This window comes from Aureobasidium pullulans (genome assembly GCF_000721785.1).
Source record: "Aureobasidium pullulans EXF-150 unplaced genomic scaffold scaffold_11, whole genome shotgun sequence".
Taxonomy (NCBI): domain Eukaryota; kingdom Fungi; phylum Ascomycota; class Dothideomycetes; order Dothideales; family Saccotheciaceae; genus Aureobasidium; species Aureobasidium pullulans.
Window position 1 is genome coordinate 110,857 of NW_021941031.1, and position 23,746 is coordinate 134,602.

The window sequence follows — 23,746 nt, forward strand, 5'->3', positions numbered from 1 at the left end:
GGTACAAATTCGTCGTCAACCCGCTACGCAGATTCGGCATCGTGTTCTTCCGCAGACCCATCTCTAGGCTCTTGTTTGGCTTCGTCATCAATCCCTTCTCTGACCAGCCAACCTTCCTCCCACTTTCCTTCTCTGCGTACCTCCCACCTCTCCTTTGGAGTCATCTGACTGGCAATGACGGGCCAACCAGCAATCTCTGAGCGTATGCCGAGTGTGTCTTCGAGGAGAGATGCGTCAATCTGGCGTTCGTCATTCTGTGTTCGCATAGCTATCTGGCACTGCTTCCATTTACGCCAACTGCTCAGTAGAAAGGTGTTATGCCAGCCGGTAGCTCTCTCCCAGTACTCAGCGTCTGGTGCGAGCTTGGTGAAATCTTTGTAGGCGGAGTGGATGACAAGTGGTCTGAGGGATCCACAATGGATAATATCGGCATGTATGTATGCCTCAATCTCAACGTCAATAGAGAAGGGTAGGATTGACAGAGCTTTCAGACCAACTTCAAAGTCGAGCTCCCAGTCTTCTGTGTCCCGACGTGCCACGGCGACGGTCAGCTGCTTGAGGTTCGGAAATCGTCTCATGATGAATTGTGCGATTTCGCTGACCTCGCATGGCATCCAGCAATCATCACTGACCTCGATGAAAAGGGTACGGATGAGCTCGCAAACCTCCGTGGAGAGGTGCATCTCGAAGATGTGCACCATAGCTTCGAAGTATGTATCGTCTATCGTAAAGATTCTGATATCGGCATTTTCCCAAGCATGATGGAGAACTTCGGCACGGAGTTGGCGGCAAGTGCTTGCAAGAGCAAGCAAAGCATCAATATTGGCATGATGGATAGCGGTATCCGGTATGCACGTTCCATACACTGTCGTACCTTCAGAGAAAGTTCCATCTTCTGTGAGAAGATCGATGCGTCCTTGATGGTCTGTCTCGAACTCCATCTTTGAGCGGAACCACATGGTCGGCTTTTCTACAATAGCTTGGCACGATTCGTCGTACTGGGAGTGGTGATCGCAGTAGATGATACGCTTGTCGCTAGCGTGTACGTCTCGAACCATTTGGTCATAGACGATCGTGCGCACTTCAGGGGGAGGATTGAACAAGGACGACATGGTACGCTTGATGATTGATGATGCTTGTGTCGATACGAATCTTCGTGAATCAATTCTTGTTGGAATGATAAGAAGAAAGGTTGCGTTGTGATGGAATTTGGAAGAGAGGAATCAAAGTAGGTCAAGATGTCTGAGGATTGATGGGTGTGAAAGCGAAAGTGTTGTCTTGATGAGTGGTTTCCTTTCACAGAGAAAGCTTATCACTTTCACTACACAAATACACAACCTATCTTCAGGGTAATAAAAATGTGATGACAATACTAAACTTTAGACTATGGGGTTGAAATAGGCAGCTCACAGTCATTAAAAGAGAAAGAAGTTGCCGCCCGCATCGAAACAAAACAACGTCTAAACCTGCAAAGTTGCAAGTACTCACTCTCATTCCCCTTTCCACAGTCTGTGACTTCAGTCGGTCTTGCCTGAGTCAAATGTAGCCGAAAGTAGAGGTCGCCAACGAAAACATGACGCTGGTCGTACGCTGCCTCCTTTTCCCGCCCGAAAGGACATCTATATCTAATAGTTCTGCTCAGTCATGTGTTTAGCATAACTCTTTCTTCCTTCGGTTGCCTTGGTGAGCCAGAGACCCATGAAGGGGCCCTTGGACGCCTGCTTTTCGTAACCCTTGGCACCAGTCTTATGATGGAGATATATTAAATCAAGGACTTCTCGGAAGGCTGGGTATGAAAGCGGAAGGTGTTGTCACAACAAGTGATGGTCTGCCGGAGAATCAACAAGATACTTCTACATCAACAAAACGAATATCCCATCTCTGATGTAGAGAACTCGAATAAGGAATTTGCAACCGGCCAAAGAATAAGGACTGTACAAGTCTGGTCTTCGCAGCTTTTGTCTCAGGCATGGATGTTTGATCTTAAGATAACATGCATCAGTCCTTTTGTCTCACAGCCACCTACAAAACTCACGCTACCTAGCATCCCGTTCTCTCTTGACTTTGTACGATGATCATGTCCTTCCTCAGTCTACCTCCAGAGATCCGCATGATCATCTACAACATATTGCTCCAGTCATGCCTGGCCAGTAATACACGAACCCTCTACAGCGGTACGAACCCCCTTCGATGCGCCGACACTCCGCACTCGATCCGCCACCAACATTCCTATCACGTAGACTCACAAGACCGCGTCTGTTTCCACAGGATCCTCTATTCCTGCAACATCCGAAAAGCCACTGATAAGATCCACCACTCTAACCTCGATGACCTTCTCTCCATCTCCGCAACCTGCCGTCTGATTAGATCCGAATTGCTCGCTCTGATCTGGTCAAATGCAGACATCCATGTCAAATCACCAGAGTTATCCCATGAATTGACTTGGTTTTTCTGTAATCGCTTGTCCTGGGAAGCGTGTGACTTCATCACCACTCTACACATTCACATCAATCAAAAAACCCGCTCAGTCTCACCCTCACCCTCGCACACGGAGATCACAAAATCAGCTGGATTCCTCATTCGTCAACTGCCACAGCTCAAGTTGCTGGTTGTCGAAGTGTGCATCAGTTATCTACCAAACAAGGATCTTCCAATACCTGAACTGTTGGCGCTGAGGATCCTGCCGATGAGGGTGATTGTCAAGGTCCACCACTACTTTTCAGACTGGTTTCTTAACAGGTCTCTCAGCGCGAATAAATTGCAACAAGTTGATAACGTAAGAGAGGAGAGCATTTGGGCTGAGAAGGCTTTACTTGCGGCGAGGGAAGATGTTGACTTGGTCCGCCGAAAACGCAGAGGCGAGAGGGAGGAAAAGGCCAAGAGGGATGAAGTTGGAGAGGTTCTTGAGGATACACTTGAGATGCGGTCGAACGTGCTCGGATAGATGTTTCGGAAACACAAGCTCGGATTTATTCGGCTTGACAGTACTTGTTGTTAACCGAGGCAATCACAACTTACATCATGCTTGTTCTATATTGATGTCTACTCTTATTCAACTACTTTTGGCTAGCTTGGTGCACACAGTCATCTTCCATCGCCTCTCTCTGTGTACTGACCATTCAGTATCTGCGACAGTCGCAGCTGAACACGCCCCCTCCCACTCCATGATAACACTCTGTCCGCTTCTACCCGAGACCAAAGTAACTGATCGCCTACCTGGAGTAGACATGTTGTATCTCTCTCTAGTAGAGCCTTAGTCGGCCCGCAAAAAGACATGGCAACCAAGCCCCTTTCCGCTCCGGAGAGAACATTTGTCTCTAACATGCCATGCCTTCAACGTGCATCTCCGATGCTACACAAATTCTCCTGTGTTCTGGCTGTCCTTCCGAACCACACCACTAGCCTCTGACCTTAAGTAGCAACTCTGATCTTTTCCATTCATACAGATATGATTGTCTGTTGCAGAAATCGCCAGACACAGACACTTCAACATCACACCTCGACCGACTATCCGATAACAGTAAAACTCAAGCTCAAGATAGTGTTTGCTATGCTACAGACGTGACGACCCAGCCTCTCCGTGTGCTAAACTTTGTCACCTCAGCCCTGAAATCGCAGCGATGCGCATGCTCCACCCATCAAAATGCACGAGAGCACGCCGTCTACAGAGAGCGACTATGTAACGCCCTCTCCTTGGGCCTAACTCTACTTTCGAAAATTATCGTGTATTTTGACAGCAGTGTCAAACCAGTCTAGCTGAACATGAGACTACGCATCTCCACCGTATCCTCCAGAAGATCTCCAACCACATCTTGCTGCTTGACATGCTCCTGCATGACCCTGCGCTGCTGCCCCTTCGAACGAGTCGCAAGCAAATTCGCTTCATGTTTTCCATCCTGCTTCTTTCTATGATCCCTGAGTTGCTGATCAGAAAATTGGCCATTGTTTCGCATCATCAGATCGATATCGCCAGGCATGTAGGTCAAAATCTTGATGGTGACATTCAGAGGCACACTCGCGAGAGCCAACAAGCCTTTTTGAGGGGGGTCCGAACTTGTCCGAAAGCCGTCAGAGCGAATGACCACGAACATGGTCTGAAGCTGAGGTAGACGGCGGGTGATAAGTTGGCCCATTTTCTTCATCTCTGAGGGCGGCCACTGTGTGTCTTTGATCTCGATACGAAGTGTGCGGATAAAGTTGCAACACTCGGCGGAAAGTCGGTTGTCGAAAATGCAGGTCAGTTCCTTGTAGATAGGAGAGGCCTTGACGTAGATATCGGCATTCGACCAGGCGAGGGACAGGATCTCTGAACGTAGTAGGCGACATGCACCGGCGAGGGCGAGAAGGCCTTCGATGTTGGCGAGATGGATGGCTCTCTTTGCTCTTTTCACTGCGCTTCCGTGGAAATTGCTGCGGGAACGGAAGATGATGCGGTCTTGTGGGTCTAAGCCGGATCTCTGGATAGAGCGAGTAGGAGGTGGGAGGTTACGAGCTCGTAGAGGGTTGTGACCATAGTAGAGTATGCGATGTTGCTGGGGTTTCGACCATGGTGCCAGAAGGTCATAGACCATTGAACGAGCCTCCGGAGGGAGGCTGGTAAGGGACGACATCTCTGTGTGATGACAGATCCAGATGGCTTGCAGAAGGTTGGGTTCTAAGGAAGAGAAAGAAGAAGCAGGATAATTTCAAAGCTTCCAATCGCTCTCCAACACTTACGGTGAGTGCAAACAGTGTTGTTTCATCATCCCGTGATGGTCATGAAAGAACCATGCAGCCTGCCGCTCGACCATGGCTGAGCGGGAAGAGACAGACCTATTCACCGTGGAACCAATCAACCCCTTCCTTGCAAATGCCTTCCTCAAAACGCACCTGTACTCTTGCAACGCCCTTGGAGTCCGTTGGGGGGTTGTTGCGCAGCCCACATCAAGCATCTAGCAAAACAAAACTGCAAAAAACCAGAGCGCAGCTCATATGGAAAAACTCCTCTACTAATCTTCCTTGATCTTTGCCACCAGAATGAAACAGCTTACATCTGGCTCCCAGATTGATTTAAGACTACACATCGGAAAACTTTTCGAAAGTTTTGGGGATGTAAGCGAATCTTGAGCGTAAGCCGTCACACCACTCAGCGGATTGCTGACGTTTAATTCAATCTGGTTGAATCATATACACTTGTGGGGGACGGGGGGACCATGGTTCGAAACCCAGGGGTGAGATTTCCTGGATACTTTTGCATTTCCTTCTGGTGGTTACGAGACCTGAACATCTCGATATTCATTCCCGTGCCCGTATGATTTATGGCATGAAGCGGACTCATCAAGGCACGAGTCTATTGAAAATCGGTTGGTGTCTAATGAGAGCGATGAGCCTTGTGGCGCGAGATTGCCACGATAGGATACTTGTTGATATCTCGCACCAGGACATCTGGGATATGAAGGACGCGGAAGTTGTGTGTGATGATGTCGTCCAACAGAGTGTTGTACATTTGCATGCGAAGCTCGAATTGAGAAAGAATAAAATCTGGTTACAAAAGATACAAGGAGAGATTCTAGTACGCTACAATGCCTGGGTTTGACCGATATTATACTGATTGTCATGAAACAAAGCTCAAGCATAGTATCTGGGCTCGTCAAAGACATGGTATCTGTGACCTCTGACGCCCTCGCCACGGAACATGGCAGGGAAGCGAAGGCCCTCAGGTACCTGGTCCTCTGAGATCTGGTCATTGCCACCCTCGGCTTGACCAACGACGAATTTACCAACCTGGTCATTGATGTTAGTGGACCGTTTAAAAGTGCAGGAAGCACAAAAAGACAACTTACTTGGAGTTCGGTGTCGGTAATGGTGCCTCTGGACACTCTAGCGTAACCAGATCTTCTCAAACCCTTGTACAAGATGTACTCACACCATCTGTCCCAGTCATCGGATGGATCGATGTCTCTCATTCCACTACGCTCAGAGACGTAGGTGTTGTAATTACCCTGTCCAGTCTTGGTAACAAGGTAGGACAGGAGAATTGCTGGACGAGGAGTCGAGCCCATGAGATCGGCCAGATACTCAGACTGTAGGCGTCTGTCCTCTGGGTCTTCTTCTTGGCCCGAGTGAAAGACGAAGACGTCGATCATCTCGCCGTATGCATCAAGCGTAGCGTGGATGGCAGGAGCCAACTCACCGACGGGGGAGGGAAGCAAGTGGTGAGTCGAGTTTACGATGGGGAATTTGGAGAGCAGAGCGCAGCCCCAAGTGTGCTTGTTAGGTCCCGGGCCGTAGTCGACGTACATACCGAGCTCTTCAGCAAGGTATTGAGTTGAGTCACGGTTGCCCATGATGATGCGTTGAGTGTCTGATTCAAGCAGACCCAAGACATCAAGCTCCATTTCCTTGACCAAAGCGCCAATGCGACGCTCTGATGTCCACATAGGGTTGTCAAGGCCGAAGTGGGTAGTCCAGATACCGGCTGTGACACTCTTCTCTGGTGCGTGGTAAGGAGTGTAATCGTAGGTGGGGAAGCGAAGGTACGAAATGGAGGCACCGAGAAGTTGGAGACCAACCAGAATGTAAATGTAGTGGGAACGCTGCTTGCGAGCGTAAGGGTTGGCAGGAGCAGGTTTGGAGCGCTTAGTCTCGGAAGCAGTGGCAGAGAAAATACCACATCCGATGAAGAGCATCATGGCTGTCATGACCCAGTCGGTGTGCTCACGCATAAGGGGGCCACCAGGCACGAAAGCATAGGCGACAGTCCAGACGTGAGCAAGAACCAAAATGTTGTAGAACAAGAAGCCAGCGAAGAAAGTGCGTCCAGGAGGGTAACGAGCAGCATTGCCAATCAAGACGGGAGCCGCAGCCATGAGGTATGTGGCAAGGGCCAGGCCACCATAGAAGCCAGACCAGTGGGAGAAGGCCGTCAAGAAGGCGGCTCCGAGAGCACCAATACCATAGAAAGTCCAAGTGCGAGCGAAGGCAGGGTAGTAAAGTCCGATGAGCAGACCAAGACCCATGGCAAGGAAGGTGTAGTTACCATGAGGGACGGCGATAGGCCCACGGATAGGGAAACCTTCCCACACCCACGAGATCATGGTGCTCGAATCTGAAAGAAGCGAGTGCATGCCGAACATAAGACCAGCAAAGCCAAGGGCAGCTGGGAAAGAAGAGCCGGAAACAGCCTTGTAGCCAGGCACATCATTACGAGGGTCAAGCGGCTTACGCGTGACTCTCAAGATGGCAACAATGGCAAGGACGAGACCGGTGTAGTTCCAGCCGCCGTTCTCGGCATGTACAGCGGGCCAGATGGGGTTATTAGTCTGGCAAGCATACTTCGCGACACTCGAGGTCAGCAGACCCAGAGAGAAGGCTGAGATGCGAGATTCGAGTCGAGCAGGTTGAGCACGCTCTGACCACCAAGTAGCAGACCATGCGAGAGATGACATGAAGATGGAGAACCCGACGGCGAACAGACGGTACTCGGGCTTGGGGATGAGGAAAGCGACGAGGCCTGAGAGCGAGAGGAAGTGGACCAAACGGATGTTGTGGACAACAGTCCTACGGATAGAAGTGATGCCGAGCAGGAAAGGAGAAATGGGGGCCATGACAAAGGCTTCATAGCCAGAGATTCCCATGTGCCAAAGAGGGAAGTACCAGATCAACAAGCCCAGACCAGTCAGAACAGACCAGAAGGTGAAACCGAGGTAGACGTCGGCAAGTGCATCAATCATGTCACCCTTGGAGTAGGTAGTAGAAAAGATCTGACCAACGGGCTTGTCCTTCTCTGTCTCGGCAAGCTTATCGGCCACTCTTTGAGTGCTGCTGCGAAAGGCATTAGTATTGTGGTCATGGCTGGGCATTGTGGTTTTCAGCATACCACTATTTTGGAAGCCAGTTGACATACCCTTTGCTGGTTCCCTTGGTATCCTTGACCACCAGCTCGAGGCCGCTGAAGTCGAGTGCCGTGACAGCATCAAAGGCGACATCCAAAAGGACAAGAGCCCACTCGAAGAAGGCGTAGATGGTGTATGCGCCGGGCACCTTGTGAACCTTGTGCTGGATGAAGAAGTAGACCAGGGGCACGAGGGTGGCGAAGAAAGCACCACCGAAGACCTTACGGTAGTAGATGGCCTTGGGGTTGTTGGGACTCAAAGCTATACAGCCGATTGTCCAGGGTAGAGTAGCCACGAGGTATGAGATCATGAAAATGTCGTGCCAGTCATGGTCGTCGGTCGATGTGACGTAGGTCCAGCCTCCGCAGGTGAAGGTTCTGAAGATGCCGACTCCCAGAATGAACTTAGGAAGAGTCTGGCCGGGCCTTGCTGTCAGGATGTACCACAATGCAACGAGGAGGAATCGAGGGCCTATATGGTTGTTCAGACAAAGCTCTTTCTGCCATAGATTGGCTTTACTGACCAGATGTGACTGCAATGAAGAGCTGGAAGACGGAACGCTCGGGGTATCGGTCGCCAATGGTGGCAGAGACTGAGGGAAACCATTCGATAGGGTAGCCCTGTAGGAAGCTGTCAGACGGCGTTATGTTGACGGTTCGGCGGCAAGACGTACGAAGTGCTCGTTCTGAACGATCTTTTCATAGTGGAGGGCACTGATGTCGTCAGTATACTTTCTGGAGCTCAATACACATGCGCTACTCACACTCCAACTATCAGAGCTCCCAGAAACGCAGCATAAGCCACTATGGTATGCAACCATGAGATGTATTGTCCAGGAATCTGCAAAGAGTCAGCAACTTGCGAAACCATCATTACTGCCAGGCGGTCTCACCACTGCGACAACGTCGCCATCCTTGTGTTTCGGAGCCATGTCTCCTTCAATTGATTCTCTACGAAACACAAAAGAAGGATGGACAACTTTCAAAGAGCTCCATCCCCTGACCCTCGACTCGGGCGCTCCGACATCCGACAGCTCCGTGGCAGAACCATGTCTTGGCGGGCGGTGAGCTCAAAGGCCACCTCCACCTCGGCCCAAAAGCTTCTTCTTTTCTTCCACCAACGCGCTTTCCAAGTTGCGCGCACCACTCAACACCACCACTGCAGATATCATGCAGCATGCTGTAGAGCAGTGTGCTTCTACGACTGGCTTCTGTTGAACTCAGCCTCCGCCCTCGCTTCGGCGATACGTTCGTCGTATGTATTTTTCTTCTTCTCTCACTTTCCACCTGGATTTCTATGATGAAACCCATACCACATTCGCAGTTTTCACGCTAGCCGTCGCCTAGAACCTATCTTAGACGGTCGTTGAGCGCTATATCTTCCTTGGATGTCTGATTTTCAATCCTACACACACTTTTCCAGCCTTACATCTCAACTGTCATGACATTCATCGCTGACTTGTTTTGTGTAGGTACACGACCTAAGCGCTCATGGCTGCATATCACAGAATTGTGATGTGTCTTAATCTGGACATGTCACCATCATCATCGTGCCGTCTCGCATGAGTTACGACTGAATGATATATAATGATACAATGATACCTCTGTTCATCACTCCCTCGTACTCTCTATTGCATATACGCAATTCATCAAAGACGCATCAGTAGTCGGGTTTCCCGCCGCCTCTTCGTGCGCTCTTCTTGTCACTATGCTTCTTTTTGATCTTAAGCCTGCCTTCATTTTCTGCTTTTTGTCTGCAACACCCGTAAGCGTGTGATAATCGAGTAGTATCGGTGACACAGGAATACTCACAGCTTCTTGACACGCTCCGCCTGCTCAGCACTAGTTTCGCCTGGCACAACCTCACGTCCTGCTTGTTTTATCATTTCGTGCAGCTTGATGAAACAGCGATGCAAATTCTCATTCTGTTTCCTACTGTCATCTGCCTGTATCACCAAATCATCTTTTGCGGAATAGCGTGATCTTGATATTGCAGGTCGAAGAACAGCAGGAAGCATGGGCAGCAATGCCGATAGCGGCAGGCGCAGTGTAGCCTTTGAGTTTACTCTACAAAACGTCTCAGTTGTCTATCTAGCAAAGGTATCATGGTATGTGCAGTACTTATTCACATTCTGGCCACCTGGGCCTGAGGATCTACTAAAAGACACATCGCAAATGCTCTTCGGTATGGTCTCGGCATCGAAAGTTGCTAGCCAGCGCCTCGCGGCGTCTAGCTCGTCGTCGCCATTTTCACCGCCGTCTGATGCCGTTTTCGGCTTGGCAGCCAGTAGACGTGTCGAAGTGCAAAACGAGGTTGGGGTGCGCGTGACGGTCCTTGGGCGCAGAATGGCGATGGGCCGGAACATTATGGCGCGAGTGGAGAGAGTGCAGGTGGTGTAAAAAGGGGAGTTGAGCGACCTCGGGTGAGTTAGGAGCATTGGGAGTCAAGCCCGCTCTTTTCACGCCGTCATTTTTTGTCAGGTCATTTGAAGCGCTCTTCGAAAGCGAAGAATGGACAAGTCTGCTTCGCTCTCACTTCCTTGATCAAGACTAGGCTGGGGAAAGTCAAGTTTGATTTCACGCTCGCATGCATTCCCAACGCGTATATTGACAGCTTCTTGCGGCTGAATCCTTCCCTGGATTCTAGAAAGATGGAAATATATTGGCACAGCAGAGCTCAAAACTTATGTCCGAAGATTGATGAAGTGCCGACGCGTTGACTAAGAGGCGTTCGATGGAGTGGAGAGGGTAGTGGCACAGAAAGAGAAACACCAGGCCATGTTAAAAGGCAAGATGGACAAGCAGACGAAGAGCAGTCGTCGTGTTTAGCATGATTAGGCTCGAGCATGGCCTGCGATCTCACGATGTTCTATGATCCGGTGACGTTCAGATGGCTCGTGCTCATGCATAGATTTGGTGGGATGGACTTGCAGTCTTTCGCGTCTTGTCCCCTTCTTTCCCGTTGCGCAGACATTCGTTCCAGGGACAAGAAACAGGCACAGTTTGTGACTCGACTCTCCTCTGACCTAACTACAGCTCGGAAGTAATAGCACGGCCTTGACCATCACGCACGACCACATTTTAGTTGGCCTTTGCCCCGCAAACGCCGTGTCCTTACGGAAAGCGCTACTGCAGAGCTGAAATTCGCGCCTCGACGCACGTTTTCTTTCTGTGGTCATACAGCCATCATCTCGTCGTCCTTCTCCTCATCGTCTGATTCTTCTTCTTGTCCACTCCTGTCCCTTCCATCTCGCTCCTTCCTCTCCCCGGCGCTGTTATCTCATCATAGCATGTTGGCGCATTGAGCGCACATCGACTCCTGCCTACATGATCCCACCTGAAGAAACACCCGAGTACACGAGCGAGCTCAACGTCTTGAGTCCAGTATCTCCCAAGCCAGTCCACTACCCTGTGCCTTCCAACATTCCTGTTCTCGAAAACCAGATCGATCCCATCTTCAACCAGACCAGGACGCATATGGCTGAAGTCCCGCCTCAACAGCTCCCTCCTCCGATGTATCAAGACCAGCAAGCTGGCGCCTTCAACCAACAACTTCATCAACACCAACATGCCCAACATACTCAGTCTCATTCTAACCATCCTGAAGCCTACATGACTCATCAAACAGGTCAAGCAGGGCAGGGTCAAGCCCAGGCTCTCTCTCAAGCGCAGAGTCAGGGTCATCAAGCTTATCATCAGGTGCAAGAGCAGGCCATGATTGGAACGGATAGTCAGACCAATCAAGTTCCTCCTGTCGTACATTATGACGAGAAGTACTCTTACCAGCCCACCGCCTCTGGCGCCGTGGCCTCGCATGACGCTTCTGCCTCTGCATCTGTTCCATCTGACATTCCTTATCCCTCTACTGCTGCCCATCATCTCCCTGCCTTGCCAACCCATTTCAACAACGATGCCTCCTTCCAGAGCAACTCCTTCCACGCTCAGAACCAAGTCAACGCCTCTACAGCCAACGCCAGTGCGACTGAGCTCCCCCCAGGTGTTGAGACCAATAGTTTGCAGAGCCTTCTCAACAACTTGTCGCAACCCACCCATAGTCAGGCTCAGTCCACTTCTCCCTCCTCCCAAGTCGCTCAGACTCCCCCCAATCCTGCAAAGTCTGCTCAAGCCGCTGCTCAACAAGAGCAAGCTTACTCGACCTATACGAACAACTTCCAAGGTCAACAAGGCCAGCAATCGCAGCCGCAACAGCAGAACGGAGGATACACAAGCAACAACGTAGGCGCCAATGGTTTGCCTCCTCCACCCACCGCTTCGTTTCAGCAAGGCGTCAAGCTCGAGAGTCAGCGTGAGAGAAAGCAAGCAGCAGGAGAAGTTCTGGACGAGGACGATCAGCCTTGGACACCAGAGACACAGCATCGCTACGACAACTTCCTTACCGAGGAGAGAAAGTATGTGACTGAGGGTAACTGGGAGCAGTTCCCCTATGGGTCGAGATTGTTCGTCGGCAATCTTTCCAGCGAAAGAGTGACGAAGCGTGACATCTTCCACGTCTTCCACAAGTATGGCGATTTGGCACAGATCTCAATCAAGCAGGCGTATGGCTTCGTGCAGTTTCTGGAATCTAGTGGTTGCTCCAAAGCTATTAGCGCCGAGCAAGGAAAGACTATCCGAGGAAAGAAGATTCGTGAGTTATGCATGGTATTCAGAAGATGGATCAACACTAATGCGCTCAAGACCTCGAAGTGAGCAAGCCTCAGAAGAACCGCAACCCCGATCCACGCGCCCCTCGTCGTTCACGTTCGCCCGATACTGGCCGAGCTGGTAGCTCCTCGGTCGTACCAGATCGTTATCTACCAGCCGACAGGAGAGCAGAAAGAGATCGAGACAGAGATAGGGACAGAAACAGAGACAGACGGTCCCGCGACTATCGTCCTGGAAGATCTCCTTCGCCACGCTCTCCTAGATCTCCCAGATCCTACCGCGGTCGCGACAGGAGTAGAGACAGATACGATGCTCGGTACAGGAGCAGGTCCAGAACACCACCCTACGGTGGACGTAGCGGTCGCTTCCGCAGTCCTAGTCCGAGAAGACGCAACAGCGACGATGACCTACCCCTGCCACGAAGAGCTCCACGCGATGTACCCGACGTACAGATCATTGTTCTGGACGACCTCGATCGCAACTTCATAGCATGGCTCGAGCACTCCTTCACTCTCCAGGGCATCCGTGTCGATGTCTTGCTTTTGTCTCCACGTCTGTCCGAAGCTGCTGTCGTCCGTCGTCAGATCCTTGAGGGCGTTCTGGCAGTTTCGCGCATCACGCGCATCAATCAGCAAACGGCCAAAATACCTCTGCAAATCTTCGATCGACGCGCTGGTATAGAGAATGTGCGCTTTGACGAGTACGACAACCTTGATCCCACCATCGCCGCTCAGTTAGTCTTGCGCGCAAAGGCTGCTCCTGCTTATGCACCACCTCAACCCGTACCTGCTCCTGTACAGTATGGCTACGGAGCAGGCGTCACCGCCGCAGGCCCAAACCTCTCCAATTTGATCACCTCTCTTGATCCTACTGGTTTGCAGAAGCTTCTCGGTGTCATGCAGCCGCCAGGTATCCCCACAGGCCCTCAAACTGGTTTCCCTGCTACAGCCTTGACACCAGACCTGGCCAAACTTCTTGGTAACGCTACTGCAGTTCGCCCACCACCTCCATTGTCGTCGCCCGGTATTCACACACCGGGTCTGCAGTCACCACCGTCTTACGCTCAATTGCCTCACCCTAGCCAAGATCCGCTGGCTGCATTGAGAGCAAACCCTGCTTTGGCGAATCTCCTTGCTCAGTCGCCTCAGAGCATTGGTGTTCCTCATTTGGGCGTCCAAACCCCAAACCTGCGTTCACCAATCCAGCCTCAGCAGCAACATTCTCTACCCAACAATGGACAACCCGATATGGCCGATATCCTCGCAAAGCTAGGGTCTTACAGGCGATAGTCTCAGCCTTGAGATTTGAATGCTGCTACCACTCTATTCACACTCACAACCGCCACCTCGCATCCTCCCCTTCTGTCTCTTTGTTTCTGGGCGCACATAGCGAAATCTTTTGTTTGAGTTTTTTCTTCCTTTCGGGGCCTTGGAGGCATCATGGGAGGTATCATGAAATTTGCATTGTCCGGATTGTTCTTTCTTGGGTCTATTCGGGTACTCGCATTTCAAGGGTCTCCTTATTCATTACAGCATGGCTTACTGGTGCATGGTGTACTTCACTGTTTGGCGTTTGATTCCTTGCGTCGTTCTTGCAAGGAAAAGTTGTTGTTTCCGCACATCTTTCGGGATTCGGTGTCAGGAGTGTGAATGGAGTTCTTTTTAACATTTGTTTTCGGAGTAGGAAGGGGAGATATTCTGATAGGTATAAGTGATACAAGAATGAGAGTTATACAACTTATTGCTTTTAGTGCGAAATTGTTGTTCTCTCTTGCTGCTGTCGTTATTAGCAAGAGCAGAAATGCCGCCAAGGTTGCAGCTGCCCTATCTGGTCCGCAAGAAGAGCGGACCTATAATCACTGCAACCGCTCGTTTCCTTTCTTCCAACATTTGATGGACACGTACACAGCTCGTCAGTCGGATTGGTCGCGAGAGCTGGAACGCTTGACAATCTATATCTTGTTGCGACAAGGGAACTTTGTATATTAATCTCAAGCGCCATCCCGTGCTTACTGCTGTTGTTGGGCAAGCCAGGTTCCAATCACGACAGGGCACACTTTATCTCAGGAAGAAATATACAGCCACAGCGATAATGGCAGTAGGACGGTTCGCTTATACTTGGTTCTCGTTCCAGATTTGCAGCGCCAAAGCCAGCTCAGATACTATTTTGGTCATCTCGCATCGACTTGCTGAAGACCAACAGGTATGCTTGATTGGTACAGTATGGGAGAACAGCAGCATATAAGTATATGCCGTAGCCGTTGCACGCAGTTGATGTTGTCATTAGGAAATCTCCTCAGCGGTCTCGAAATGGCCACTGCTCCAAAAGCTACGTTTCTCAGGACTCCTCTGAAGATCTTGCCTCGCAAGAGCTCCTGGGCAGATACAGCAGAAAGTCTCGATATTCCATTGATAACCAACGCCGGACCAGGCAACGACCGATCAAATGCATCCACCTATCCTCCACCCAGAAGACTGCATCGATGGTCGACGCGAAAGATCACGGCTCTGCTTTCCGAAGCCTTGACTGTGTCTATTGCCGCTTCTATCTTTGTCTATGCCGTCCAAGTCCGCAGATATGACTTAATACCCATCGAGTCTAATACAGCAAAGATACTGCAACGCATTGCAAAGACTGTTCGCTCTGATGTCTCGAACTTTAGAAATTTCATCGCTGACCCAACCAGATTCCCAGTTTTTACTCAATCCTGTTTGCAAAAATCCTTGGCTCATTCTTGAAATCTTTGGTCTTCTGGAAACTTGAAAGAGGCGGACGAGTTGGCTTTTTCGATCATCTTCTCAGCAGCACGACTCTTGGTCAAGCTCTATCTATCAACTCTAGACAGATCAGTCTGCTTGGGCTGGGTATAACTTTGGCCTGGACTCTTTCTCCTTTGGGAAGTCAAGCCTCACTTCTCATAGTCGGTACAGCGCCCCTCTACACGAACAACTCCATGCTTATCCAATATCTTAATATGAGCACACCTCTGGGCCCTGCTAGTGGACTTGATTCCCCAGTAATAGCGCAACAAGCAATGTCTGAACAATTCTACAATGCTCTACCTGTCAATACTATCTTCGCCGCCGCCATTATGACGCCCGGAGACATCGGAACGATGGGTATAGACGCCTGGAATAACGTCAAGATCCCATTTATTGAGCACCTGTCTGGTGAACAGCCTGACGTTAGCGGCTGGCATGATATCAGCAAAGCGGCCAACGTTACTTATTCTTCACTGATCGGTATCCCCATGTCTGCAATCCCTCAAAACAAAAACACTTCCTTTGGTCTCGAAACTTCCTACTGGACTCTAAGCTGCCCGGAGCTTCGGAATGAGACTCAGGCCACGGATCCCAAGTCATACAGACAAGCTGTGATTTCCAACATCTCAATGACAAATCCGTCTTTATTTTCAAACTCGGATCGTACTCTGTATGCCGACATACACAATCTCCCGCCCAACCTCACTTCACGAGATATAGCCTACGAAGCTTGGAATGGGTTTACCTTTGCAAATTGCACGATATCAACCTCTTACGTTGAAGTCAACATCGCATGCCTAGATGGTATCCACTGCACCGTAATGCGCATGCGCAAATCACAACAACCCAACCTACCACCTCCACAATGGACACCCCTAGACTCGAACAACGGCACAGGATTCCTCTCTTTCGCAGAAGGGTTCGTCGCAGCTATCCCCACTGATATTTCCATGAGTGACGAATACAATCCTTATCAAGGATATCTACTCAACCCCTCTGCTGCGTTTTCCAAAGCTACTGGTGGCCACGTCGCAGATCTCGGTAATAGACTATTCGAAACACGGTTTGCGCAGTTGTTGAATTCATACCTGATTGCGTGGATGGCGCCAGGGATGATACAAAAAGGACTGCGCAATAACGATATCACCGATTCCGATGATTGGAGTCATGTTGTGTTATTCCAGAATGCCACTGCCGTTGTTGTTTCTTCTGTGCAAGAAGTCATGAGGTGTCAAAGTGTTTGGTTTGTGATTTTACTCGCATCATCGGCGGTTCTGGTGGTGCTTGGGTTGTGCGATATTGGGCTTGAGGTTATGCGTAGGATGCCCATGTTGGAGCTTACGGTATCTGCGTTGATCAAGGATAATCCGTACGTTGATGATGGTGTGGGTGTTAATTCGACTGCGGAGGCTGATGAGCGGAGTCGCGCGTTGAGGAATGTTGTTGTTAGGTACGGGGATGTTGAGCCGAGGGCTGAGTATGGGTATATTGCAATTGGAGGGATGAATAATGAGGTGGCTAGGGTTGAAGAGATGGGATCACAGCAGTGGAAAGGCAGATTGTATCGATGATGTGGGTGATAGAGCGTGATACATCTAGCTAGCTGGCAATGGACAAATTCTCTGCTGATATCGTGACTTGCACTCAATGCACACCACCTTCGAGGCCAGGAGCTAGAAAAGGCGTGTTTACGAAATATTCCTCTTCCAGATTGCCCACGTATGTTCTATCGTCTACGCACATGCCTCCTCCTGAAGGACCAATGTGTTCGCAATGGACATCTGGACGTAGTGGTACCATGTTCTGATGAATCTGTGAATCACATTAGCATAAATTACGTTACATCTTTCTTCCCGAAAACAGGCGAAGAAGAGCAAGAACAAGCAGAGGAAGAAAATTTCAGCAGCAGAAGACTTACCATCCTACAAGACACAGTATCCATGCCCCACTCCCAACCATCTCCAAACCTTGTTTCGTTGTACAGATGATTCTCACAAGCTTGTTGATTCGCATATTGCAAATTTGTGCCGTTGCAAAACGTTGTTGCGGTTTCACAGATTGAATTTGCGAGTTTGGCGTGCAAGATGGGCAGGAGAGAGGTTGAAGAGGACAGGTTTTGGGCTTTTGCGATGGAGGCGATGGTGCTGGTGAGTTGCCATTGGAGATAGCGGAAATTGCTGGAGTGTGTGGGTTAGTACAAAGTAAAAGGAAAAATGGGAAGGAGGAAGAAAGCTTACCCGTCATATTGCGAGATCTCTCCCTTGTCGTTGTAAGTTACCCAGAAATCGAGTTCTTGCGGTATAGTGGTGCCAGTGACTGGAAGTTTGTACTCGATAATTGCGGCAAAGGAAACTACATTTCCAATCCCCAAGAACCTGGTGAAGGTATAGTTGATAGGGTAGCCGAGGAGAGTAAACGCATCAGGGTTTAACGCGATGTTGGCGAAGAGACCGAAGAGGTATTCGGTGTTGAGTTCGCGACCTGCGTAGTCGCGGGTAGCATCGACACGGCCGAGGACATCGTCAGAGAGGAGAGTGGAGTTTATGGCAAGAGATTGGGCGATGTTGTTTGGGTACATGTGGTTTTGGAGGAAGCGGTTTGTGAGGTTGTAGAGTTCATCGAAAGTGTAGTTGGGAGTTTGATGGGGGTCTAGAGTGGAAACGTTTGGGAAGGAGGGATAAGAGAGTGCTGATTGAGCGAGAACGGACGTGAAGAAGAGAGGTAAGGGGGTAAGATATTTGAGCATCATTATGGCAACTGTGAAAGGAGAATCCTCCGGTACAGTGGTTCAGAAATGGATGCGTTTCTGCTTCGCTCAGGAAAAGGAGAAGGCAACGAACTTGATATAGAAGATCAATGGAGCAAGGGAAGAAGAGGGCGTACTCGAAGGATCAGAGGCTGAAACATCCGGACACCTCTTTCACGAGCATATCTCATGCATCAATCCAATAGTGCAATACTTGGATATGACAATGCGTGTTGGTGGTCCATCTTCTGAAGGATTTACTATAGATTGGAAGCAATCTGTGGACGGGAAACAGCAAGAATCCAACAACAGTTTAAAAGGCGTCGTCAGAATGACCATACAAGGCGATCAAAGGCAGCAGCTGATCATCGCGATGGATTCGTGTAGTGAGTTCAGACTCGAAATCAATTGAACACCGTAGGTTGCTGTACTGCTTCGGGAATATAGCCTATAAGGAATTAAGACAGCAGATGCTTGGGGGTTGAGATTCCGATGCAGATGCAGCCTCATATATCTCGGCGGTTAAATAAAGCCATGCATGAATGTCCTACCAGAGATGGCTTGCAGTGCTTCTCTAGCTTCTGAATCCTTTTCGCTTACCCGGTCTTCTTCTAGCTTTGACGATAGCGATCCTGTTCGCGGCGTAAAATCTAGTTGGATGAGAGTCAATACGGTGCCGCAGGAGGATGAGAGAATGGCTGTGGTAGACACGGCCAGTCGTCTTGCAGCAGCCTGACATTGAAAGCCTGACACCATAAGGAGAATCTCTTAGAGGTCCGCAAGAGAATGTCAAGTGGCAAGCAGAAGAATCGAATCTGTAGTTTGAGATGTGTTCTTCTGGTAACCAAGAGCTAGACAGACCTGAGGATACAATGCTTTCGCTGTCAACACCGTGGTCGTCTTCCCGAGGATGACAGTGTTCCTCTTCTTAATCCCATCCACATGCGACCCAAGCACAAACCAGCCCGGCTGGCGCAATGGTAGCGCGCAAGACTTCTAATCTTGAGGCTGTGGGTTCGAGCCCCACGTCGGGCTGTTCTTTTTGCTCATCTGAGCATTGCCATACCTTCCTTTTGGTCCTATACAGGTGCTAGAGAGGTTGGGGGGAAGATGGGTAGGATTTGGGCGATTTTTTTGGCTTTTGGTAGGGGATCATGAGGGGTATAGGCAAGGGGGGGCAGGGATGTACAGGTGTAAGACAGTAGAAGACGTCGCAGGCAGGGCTGTACAGTTCCTCGTCAAAAGTCTCCGCGCAGCCCTGCTTATCCCACCAAAACTGGGGGTTTCTAAACATTGAAATGTACTACAACCACTCGATAAATAATGACAAAAAGCTATTGCATGCTAGATGAACCATTAAATTTGTGTAAAATCGTTTTTTTGCATACTTCTATAAACTTTTGTGGCTATAAGAAGCAATTCTGTGGCAGGGGGTACCTAAAATCCTGCTTGATTATGGTTTATAACCATTAAATTCCGACCCATCCCTATTCGAAACCGGATTGCGCTACGTATATAGGATCAATTGCCATGAAAAGTAGACAGAATGAAAATTCATATAGTATTGCACATATTTGATTAAGAAACCTAAGGAATAGTTTAACAAAATAAAAAGATACTTGACCGCTCAAAAAGTGCTATTTTGGTGGGATAAGCAGGCTACGCGGAGACTTTTGACGAGGAACTGTACATCGGTTTTTCTGGTTTTTATAGATACGGTTAAATACCGTTTTGACGTTCGTTTTTATCAGGTCAAAAACGTGTATAAAACGAGATATGACGTGCATAGGGATTTGCATAGGGGTTATGAGCGATATACACATCCGTGCACCATTATACTAACCCGCACGTCCATGCCAAGCTCCTTCCCGTCTGGGGTAAAACCGTATAAAAACACGTATAAAAACCGTAGTTTTTAAGATACGGTTTTTATGGCTCAAAAACATAAATACGACATCCCTGGTCGCAGGGAGGTGGGATGGAGAAAAAGGAGTTCTGAAAGAGACAGGAGAAGGGAGGGACTTGACCTTCGAATAGCACAAATTAGAACAGGCCCATAGGCTATATAAGTAAGCAGCAAGACAATATAAACACACACATATGCAGGATACCTTGAGATTGTGCATGTAGAACTTGGTAGGGAAATCTTCATTTGGTGTTCAAGATAGGTTTCTACCTGGTCGATCTTTCCATTCCCGTTTCTGTTCTCAGTCGCTCTTGCCTTCCATCCACTCGGCACGCTCCGTACGTCTACAGGGATGAGAAGACACAGATCCGTAGATGTGAGAGCCTTGTGACCACGCGACTCTCCGTATAGACGTATAGACGTACGATACAGTTACACACCGCGACCTCAGTACCACATCATCTGTCGGACCATCTTCTGCGACCTTCTCAAACTGCAAGATGTGATCGCCGTGCAGTGCCTCAGGTTTCGATCGGGTGGCTCACACAACAATTTTTATACTATGAGCAAATTCTGCTTCACCAATAAGCCGCTTTAGCTCATCTGGGAGAGCGCCAGACTGAAGTCAACTTCTGTCCTTCTTGCATCACGCAGGAGTATTCTGGAGGCACTGTGTTCGATCCACAGAAGCGGCATTGACGTTTCGTTTTTGCTCCTTGAAGTGCTCATACATCTACTTTTGTCTTGTTGTATCTTCTTGCAAGTTTCTGGGTGCTTTTTGTAAGGGCGGAGGAAGCTTTTCGTTTTTGGGTGCGGAAGGATATTTTGTGTGGGGAGGGAGGGGTTTTGGTTTTGGAGCCTGGGCTCTCGCTTAAGTGGTATGGCGGAATTGAGGACGAGACCACTCATATTTATGAATCGTGATACAGAGTTCAAGAAGTTCTGATGCGAGTAATTTTGATCCGGGTACCGCTGTCATCGTCCGGATTTATAATGTCTTTGCAACGAGACCATGAAGCACGAGTCTTATTGCAAAGGATGTAAGCCTGAAAATTAGAAGCATGTTCAGATGCGGCACCGCATCAAACTCCATCATTACCAGGCGCGATACCTCAAGAAGGTATGAGAATATAGTTAAAATGTTCGGGATCTCACATTTGCTTACAGAATCATAGTAGGTGCAGGCCAGAGGTGAATATCGTCGTTACGAGCGGAGAGCAGGGTGCTACCTCAAGCGTAGCCTACTTCCCCTCTCTGTGTGGCGTTGAGGGACTTATTTTGAACAAGCAGATTCGCTTACATCAAATCCGATATGGTCTAGTGGCTAGGATTTCTCGCTCTCAAACCGTCTCTCCCAAGAAACAACCAGGTCCGAGGAGGCCGGGGTTCAATTCCCCGTGTCGGAAACACTTCTTTTGCATGTTTAAAACCACACCAAACTTTTTCTGGAGTGTCTAGAATTTTTGTCTTCGGCAAATTTTTGATTGTTTGGCTCCACCGGAAGCACAGTGCCGAGATTGGGATCTTGAACGGGGGCACGGGTGCGAGCCACAGCGGAGGGTTTGCGGTCCGAAGAGTCTCGGGCGCCGCGGGTAGGCAGTGAAGGGCGGCACCGACGGGATGATCGGGTGTTGGAAAGTTCCGATGTTTTGGAGATTGCGGTGGTGATGTTGTCACTGTTGACTGTGTGTAGGTGGATGGTGGATGATACTCGATATGTCATAGGACGGGTCGGTAAGACGTGTAGATTGTTGAGCTTTATGATTGATGTGGTGTCTTAATCATCAAGTGCGACGGTAGGAAAGATGGATTGATCGACTGGGAACACAGCATGTGTCTAGTGTATGCTGTGAGCCGTTCAGACGTGGAAGGCTGATTGAGCACGAGAATCATCGGGCGTGCAGCAACGTGATTGGAGATGCCTGATTGGCAACTTCTCTACCGTATCTCGAGAAAGCTTCCACCTCTGTATACCATTAACATGACTTTATAGCTGTGGTGGAACCTTGTGCTGTTACGAAGCTTCTTCAACGGAGGTCGTAGGCACACGCGGTAGAAGGATCATCGTTCTTGTGATCACTTCGTCTTCAATGAGTTAGCAGAAGCAGCGAGTGCTCTTTCTGAATATACTTCCTTCAGTTGTTGATAGAACGTTCCTGCGCAAAACTATAACGGTACTAGGTACAGCCCCGAACACGTAGCTACTAGCAGCCCACTCTACCGTCGCAGGAAAGTCTTAGCAACTGCGTTACTACACGAACGATACATTTCTCCATCGACTTGAGAGGAGATCCTCGTAAAAAGCTTGTTGCCTACCATCTACTCCCTGGCGCAAAGCGGTACACTCGTGCATGACTTCTGTAACCCATTCCGATACCATACCGAACAGGCGAAGCGCGAGACTCCGCTAGGCAGCCTCCAATACCCGGTTCGGCTCGCGCTATTTCTTATCGAAGAAAAGGGCGGGAGAAGCAGCACACACAGACCGTGATAGTTGTGCGCACGTCAGTGTCGACGCCAATGGCTTCGATGTTTGGGATGTTGATGGAGAAGAAAACGGGAAGGAAAGCAATAGTCTCAGCAGAACATGGAGTGCTGCTGAAAACCATGGTCACTACCTTTTTGGTGTCTTAATCACCACGGACTTCTTCAAAGTCATGGGAGTCAGCATCTCTGGTGAAAGACCTAAATTACGGTGTGGCTTGGGATTTGTCGTCAGCTTTTCATGGTACAGAAGCACCCCACGAAGCATTGCCCTTTCGCAGCTGACGAACACCATCTTGGTACATGTCGTGCATGTCACACTAGGACTTCACATGCCCTCAAGCCTGACCCTCAAGGTAGTTTGCCATGAGTAGAAGGGTGGTCAGGCGGGACATATGGCGCGACCTACCCTAGAAAACAAGGGACGAGAAACATCACCGCTGTTTACGCCATCATCTCTAAGATCCCGGGAACCTGGAGTTCGGACATCGTCGATTTGCTTGTAGGCTTGGGAGGCCTTTTACATGCGGTTCCTCGCGGTTTAGGCAGGTCGAGCCTCATAGATATAAACTCGGGGAAATGATGAAACGACCTACGCTGCGCACCACAGTGCAGTGACCATGAACAGAAAGAAAGTTATAGGGTTTGGAAGTCGAGAAGGTTGAAAATTCTGCCTTCGTAGGCCTAAACTTCCTGCAAGTTCCGGTCGATGGTCGTGTATCGCAAAGAACGATGGTGGCACTGCCGTTTGTGATCTAATAAGCCCAGAAACCATGTTAGTCGGAGGTCTGAGACTTCCAGGATCCGATCCGGTCTAGCAGTTTTTGCATACGAGAAACACTCTATCGCATGCGGTCAGGATTGACAGGTTGATTGAAGCATGACAGATGGCTGATGGTGAGTTCTGCTGAGACTTCTTTTCGTTTCTGTGGCAGACAAAGACAAAACAGCCAAGGACGTTATACGGTTTAGCAAGGCTCTATGCGCAGTCTGAAACCCCCGCGCTGGGCTGGCATGTTGTCTTTCTGACAAAAGCCGACGTCAAGACGGAGATGGTGTTCAAGCACCGAATTCAATCCGACGGCCCGTTGCGGCATTGCTCTCGAAAGAACAACAGAGCGTCGACTGAAGAAAGATCAAGGACTGAGGAAGAAGGATTCGAAACCAACGGTTGTCAGTGAGAAAGAAGAAATGGCACATGGCAAGATGCGGGTGGCCAGAAGGGTAAGAAGGTTGCTGGCGGGAAAAAAAGACAGGCGATCAACAGGACGCGACTGCTTCGCACAAAGTGAGATCGACGGCAGGTGGAAAAC

The 23,746-nt window shown here is 49.5% G+C and overlaps 8 protein-coding genes across 8 annotated transcripts; 3 read left to right on the top strand and 5 right to left on the bottom strand.

Annotated features, from left to right (window-relative positions):
• Window positions 1-23: 23 nt before the first annotated feature.
• On the bottom strand, window positions 24-1,121 carry M438DRAFT_275653 (uncharacterized protein; the record flags this gene model as incomplete). The annotated part of the gene is made up of 1 exon (XM_029900802.1): window positions 24-1,121. A coding segment is annotated over one exon (1,098 nt), but the record flags the coding sequence as incomplete, so codon positions are not given.
• A 956-nt stretch (window positions 1,122-2,077) lies between these two features.
• Window positions 2,078-2,944, top strand: M438DRAFT_335954 (uncharacterized protein; the record flags this gene model as incomplete). The annotated part of the gene is made up of 1 exon (XM_029903849.1): window positions 2,078-2,944. One exon carries the CDS (start codon window positions 2,078-2,080, stop codon window positions 2,942-2,944), a length of 867 nt encoding a protein of 288 aa, XP_029759521.1.
• A 624-nt stretch (window positions 2,945-3,568) lies between these two features.
• On the bottom strand, window positions 3,569-4,610 carry M438DRAFT_366043 (uncharacterized protein; the record flags this gene model as incomplete). Its single annotated transcript, XM_029907846.1, has 1 exon — window positions 3,569-4,610. The coding sequence occupies one exon, from the start codon at window positions 4,608-4,610 to the stop codon at window positions 3,753-3,755; it is 858 nt and encodes a 285-aa protein (XP_029759522.1). The 3' UTR covers window positions 3,569-3,752.
• A 908-nt stretch (window positions 4,611-5,518) lies between these two features.
• M438DRAFT_320338 (calcofluor white hypersensitive protein) lies at window positions 5,519-8,840 on the bottom strand. Its single transcript, XM_029902873.1, has 7 exons — window positions 8,767-8,840; window positions 8,638-8,714; window positions 8,548-8,587; window positions 8,398-8,494; window positions 7,886-8,345; window positions 5,823-7,803; window positions 5,519-5,763 (listed from the first exon to the last, which is right to left on the bottom strand). The coding sequence occupies exons 1-7, from the start codon at window positions 8,803-8,805 to the stop codon at window positions 5,608-5,610; spliced, it is 2,850 nt and encodes a 949-aa protein (XP_029759523.1). The 5' UTR covers window positions 8,806-8,840; the 3' UTR covers window positions 5,519-5,607.
• Window positions 8,841-9,545: 705 nt separating this feature from the next.
• On the bottom strand, window positions 9,546-10,143 carry M438DRAFT_260258 (uncharacterized protein; the record flags this gene model as incomplete). Its single annotated transcript, XM_029899764.1, has 3 exons — window positions 9,546-9,627; window positions 9,686-9,940; window positions 9,995-10,143. Coding segments are annotated over 3 exons (486 nt in total), but the record flags the coding sequence as incomplete, so codon positions are not given.
• A 694-nt stretch (window positions 10,144-10,837) lies between these two features.
• Window positions 10,838-14,274, top strand: M438DRAFT_298370 (uncharacterized protein). Its single transcript, XM_029901992.1, has 2 exons — window positions 10,838-12,518; window positions 12,569-14,274. The coding sequence occupies exons 1-2, from the start codon at window positions 11,201-11,203 to the stop codon at window positions 13,822-13,824; spliced, it is 2,574 nt and encodes an 857-aa protein (XP_029759525.1). The 5' UTR covers window positions 10,838-11,200; the 3' UTR covers window positions 13,825-14,274.
• A 566-nt stretch (window positions 14,275-14,840) lies between these two features.
• On the top strand, window positions 14,841-16,876 carry M438DRAFT_366046 (uncharacterized protein). Its single transcript, XM_029907847.1, has 2 exons — window positions 14,841-15,171; window positions 15,222-16,876. The coding sequence occupies exons 1-2, from the start codon at window positions 14,845-14,847 to the stop codon at window positions 16,866-16,868; spliced, it is 1,974 nt and encodes a 657-aa protein (XP_029759526.1). The 5' UTR covers window positions 14,841-14,844; the 3' UTR covers window positions 16,869-16,876.
• A 65-nt stretch (window positions 16,877-16,941) lies between these two features.
• On the bottom strand, window positions 16,942-18,046 carry M438DRAFT_375167 (uncharacterized protein; the record flags this gene model as incomplete). The annotated part of the gene is made up of 3 exons (XM_029908556.1): window positions 16,942-17,109; window positions 17,216-17,474; window positions 17,535-18,046. The coding sequence occupies 3 exons, from the start codon at window positions 18,044-18,046 to the stop codon at window positions 16,942-16,944; spliced, it is 939 nt and encodes a 312-aa protein (XP_029759527.1).
• Window positions 18,047-23,746: the final 5,700 nt, after the last annotated feature.

Excerpts from the sequence above, each read along its gene's own strand:
- M438DRAFT_320338 (XM_029902873.1), bottom strand. The coding sequence starts at position 8,805 with ATGGCTCCGAAACACAAGGATGGCGACGTTGTCGCAGTG. Across the intron at positions 7,804-7,885 it reads ACCAAGGGAACCAGCAAAGG|CAGCACTCAAAGAGTGGCCG; the intron begins GTATGTCAACTG and ends TGCCTTTCGCAG. Across the intron at positions 5,764-5,822 it reads TTACCGACACCGAACTCCAA|GTTGGTAAATTCGTCGTTGG; the intron begins GTAAGTTGTCTT and ends ATCAATGACCAG.
- M438DRAFT_298370 (XM_029901992.1), top strand. The coding sequence starts at position 11,201 with ATGATCCCACCTGAAGAAACACCCGAGTACACGAGCGAGCTCAACGTC. Across the intron at positions 12,519-12,568 it reads TATCCGAGGAAAGAAGATTC|ACCTCGAAGTGAGCAAGCCT; the intron begins GTGAGTTATGCA and ends AATGCGCTCAAG.
- M438DRAFT_366046 (XM_029907847.1), top strand. The coding sequence starts at position 14,845 with ATGGCCACTGCTCCAAAAGCTACGTTTCTCAGGACTCCTCTGAAGATC. Across the intron at positions 15,172-15,221 it reads TGCAACGCATTGCAAAGACT|ATTCCCAGTTTTTACTCAAT; the intron begins GTTCGCTCTGAT and ends TGACCCAACCAG.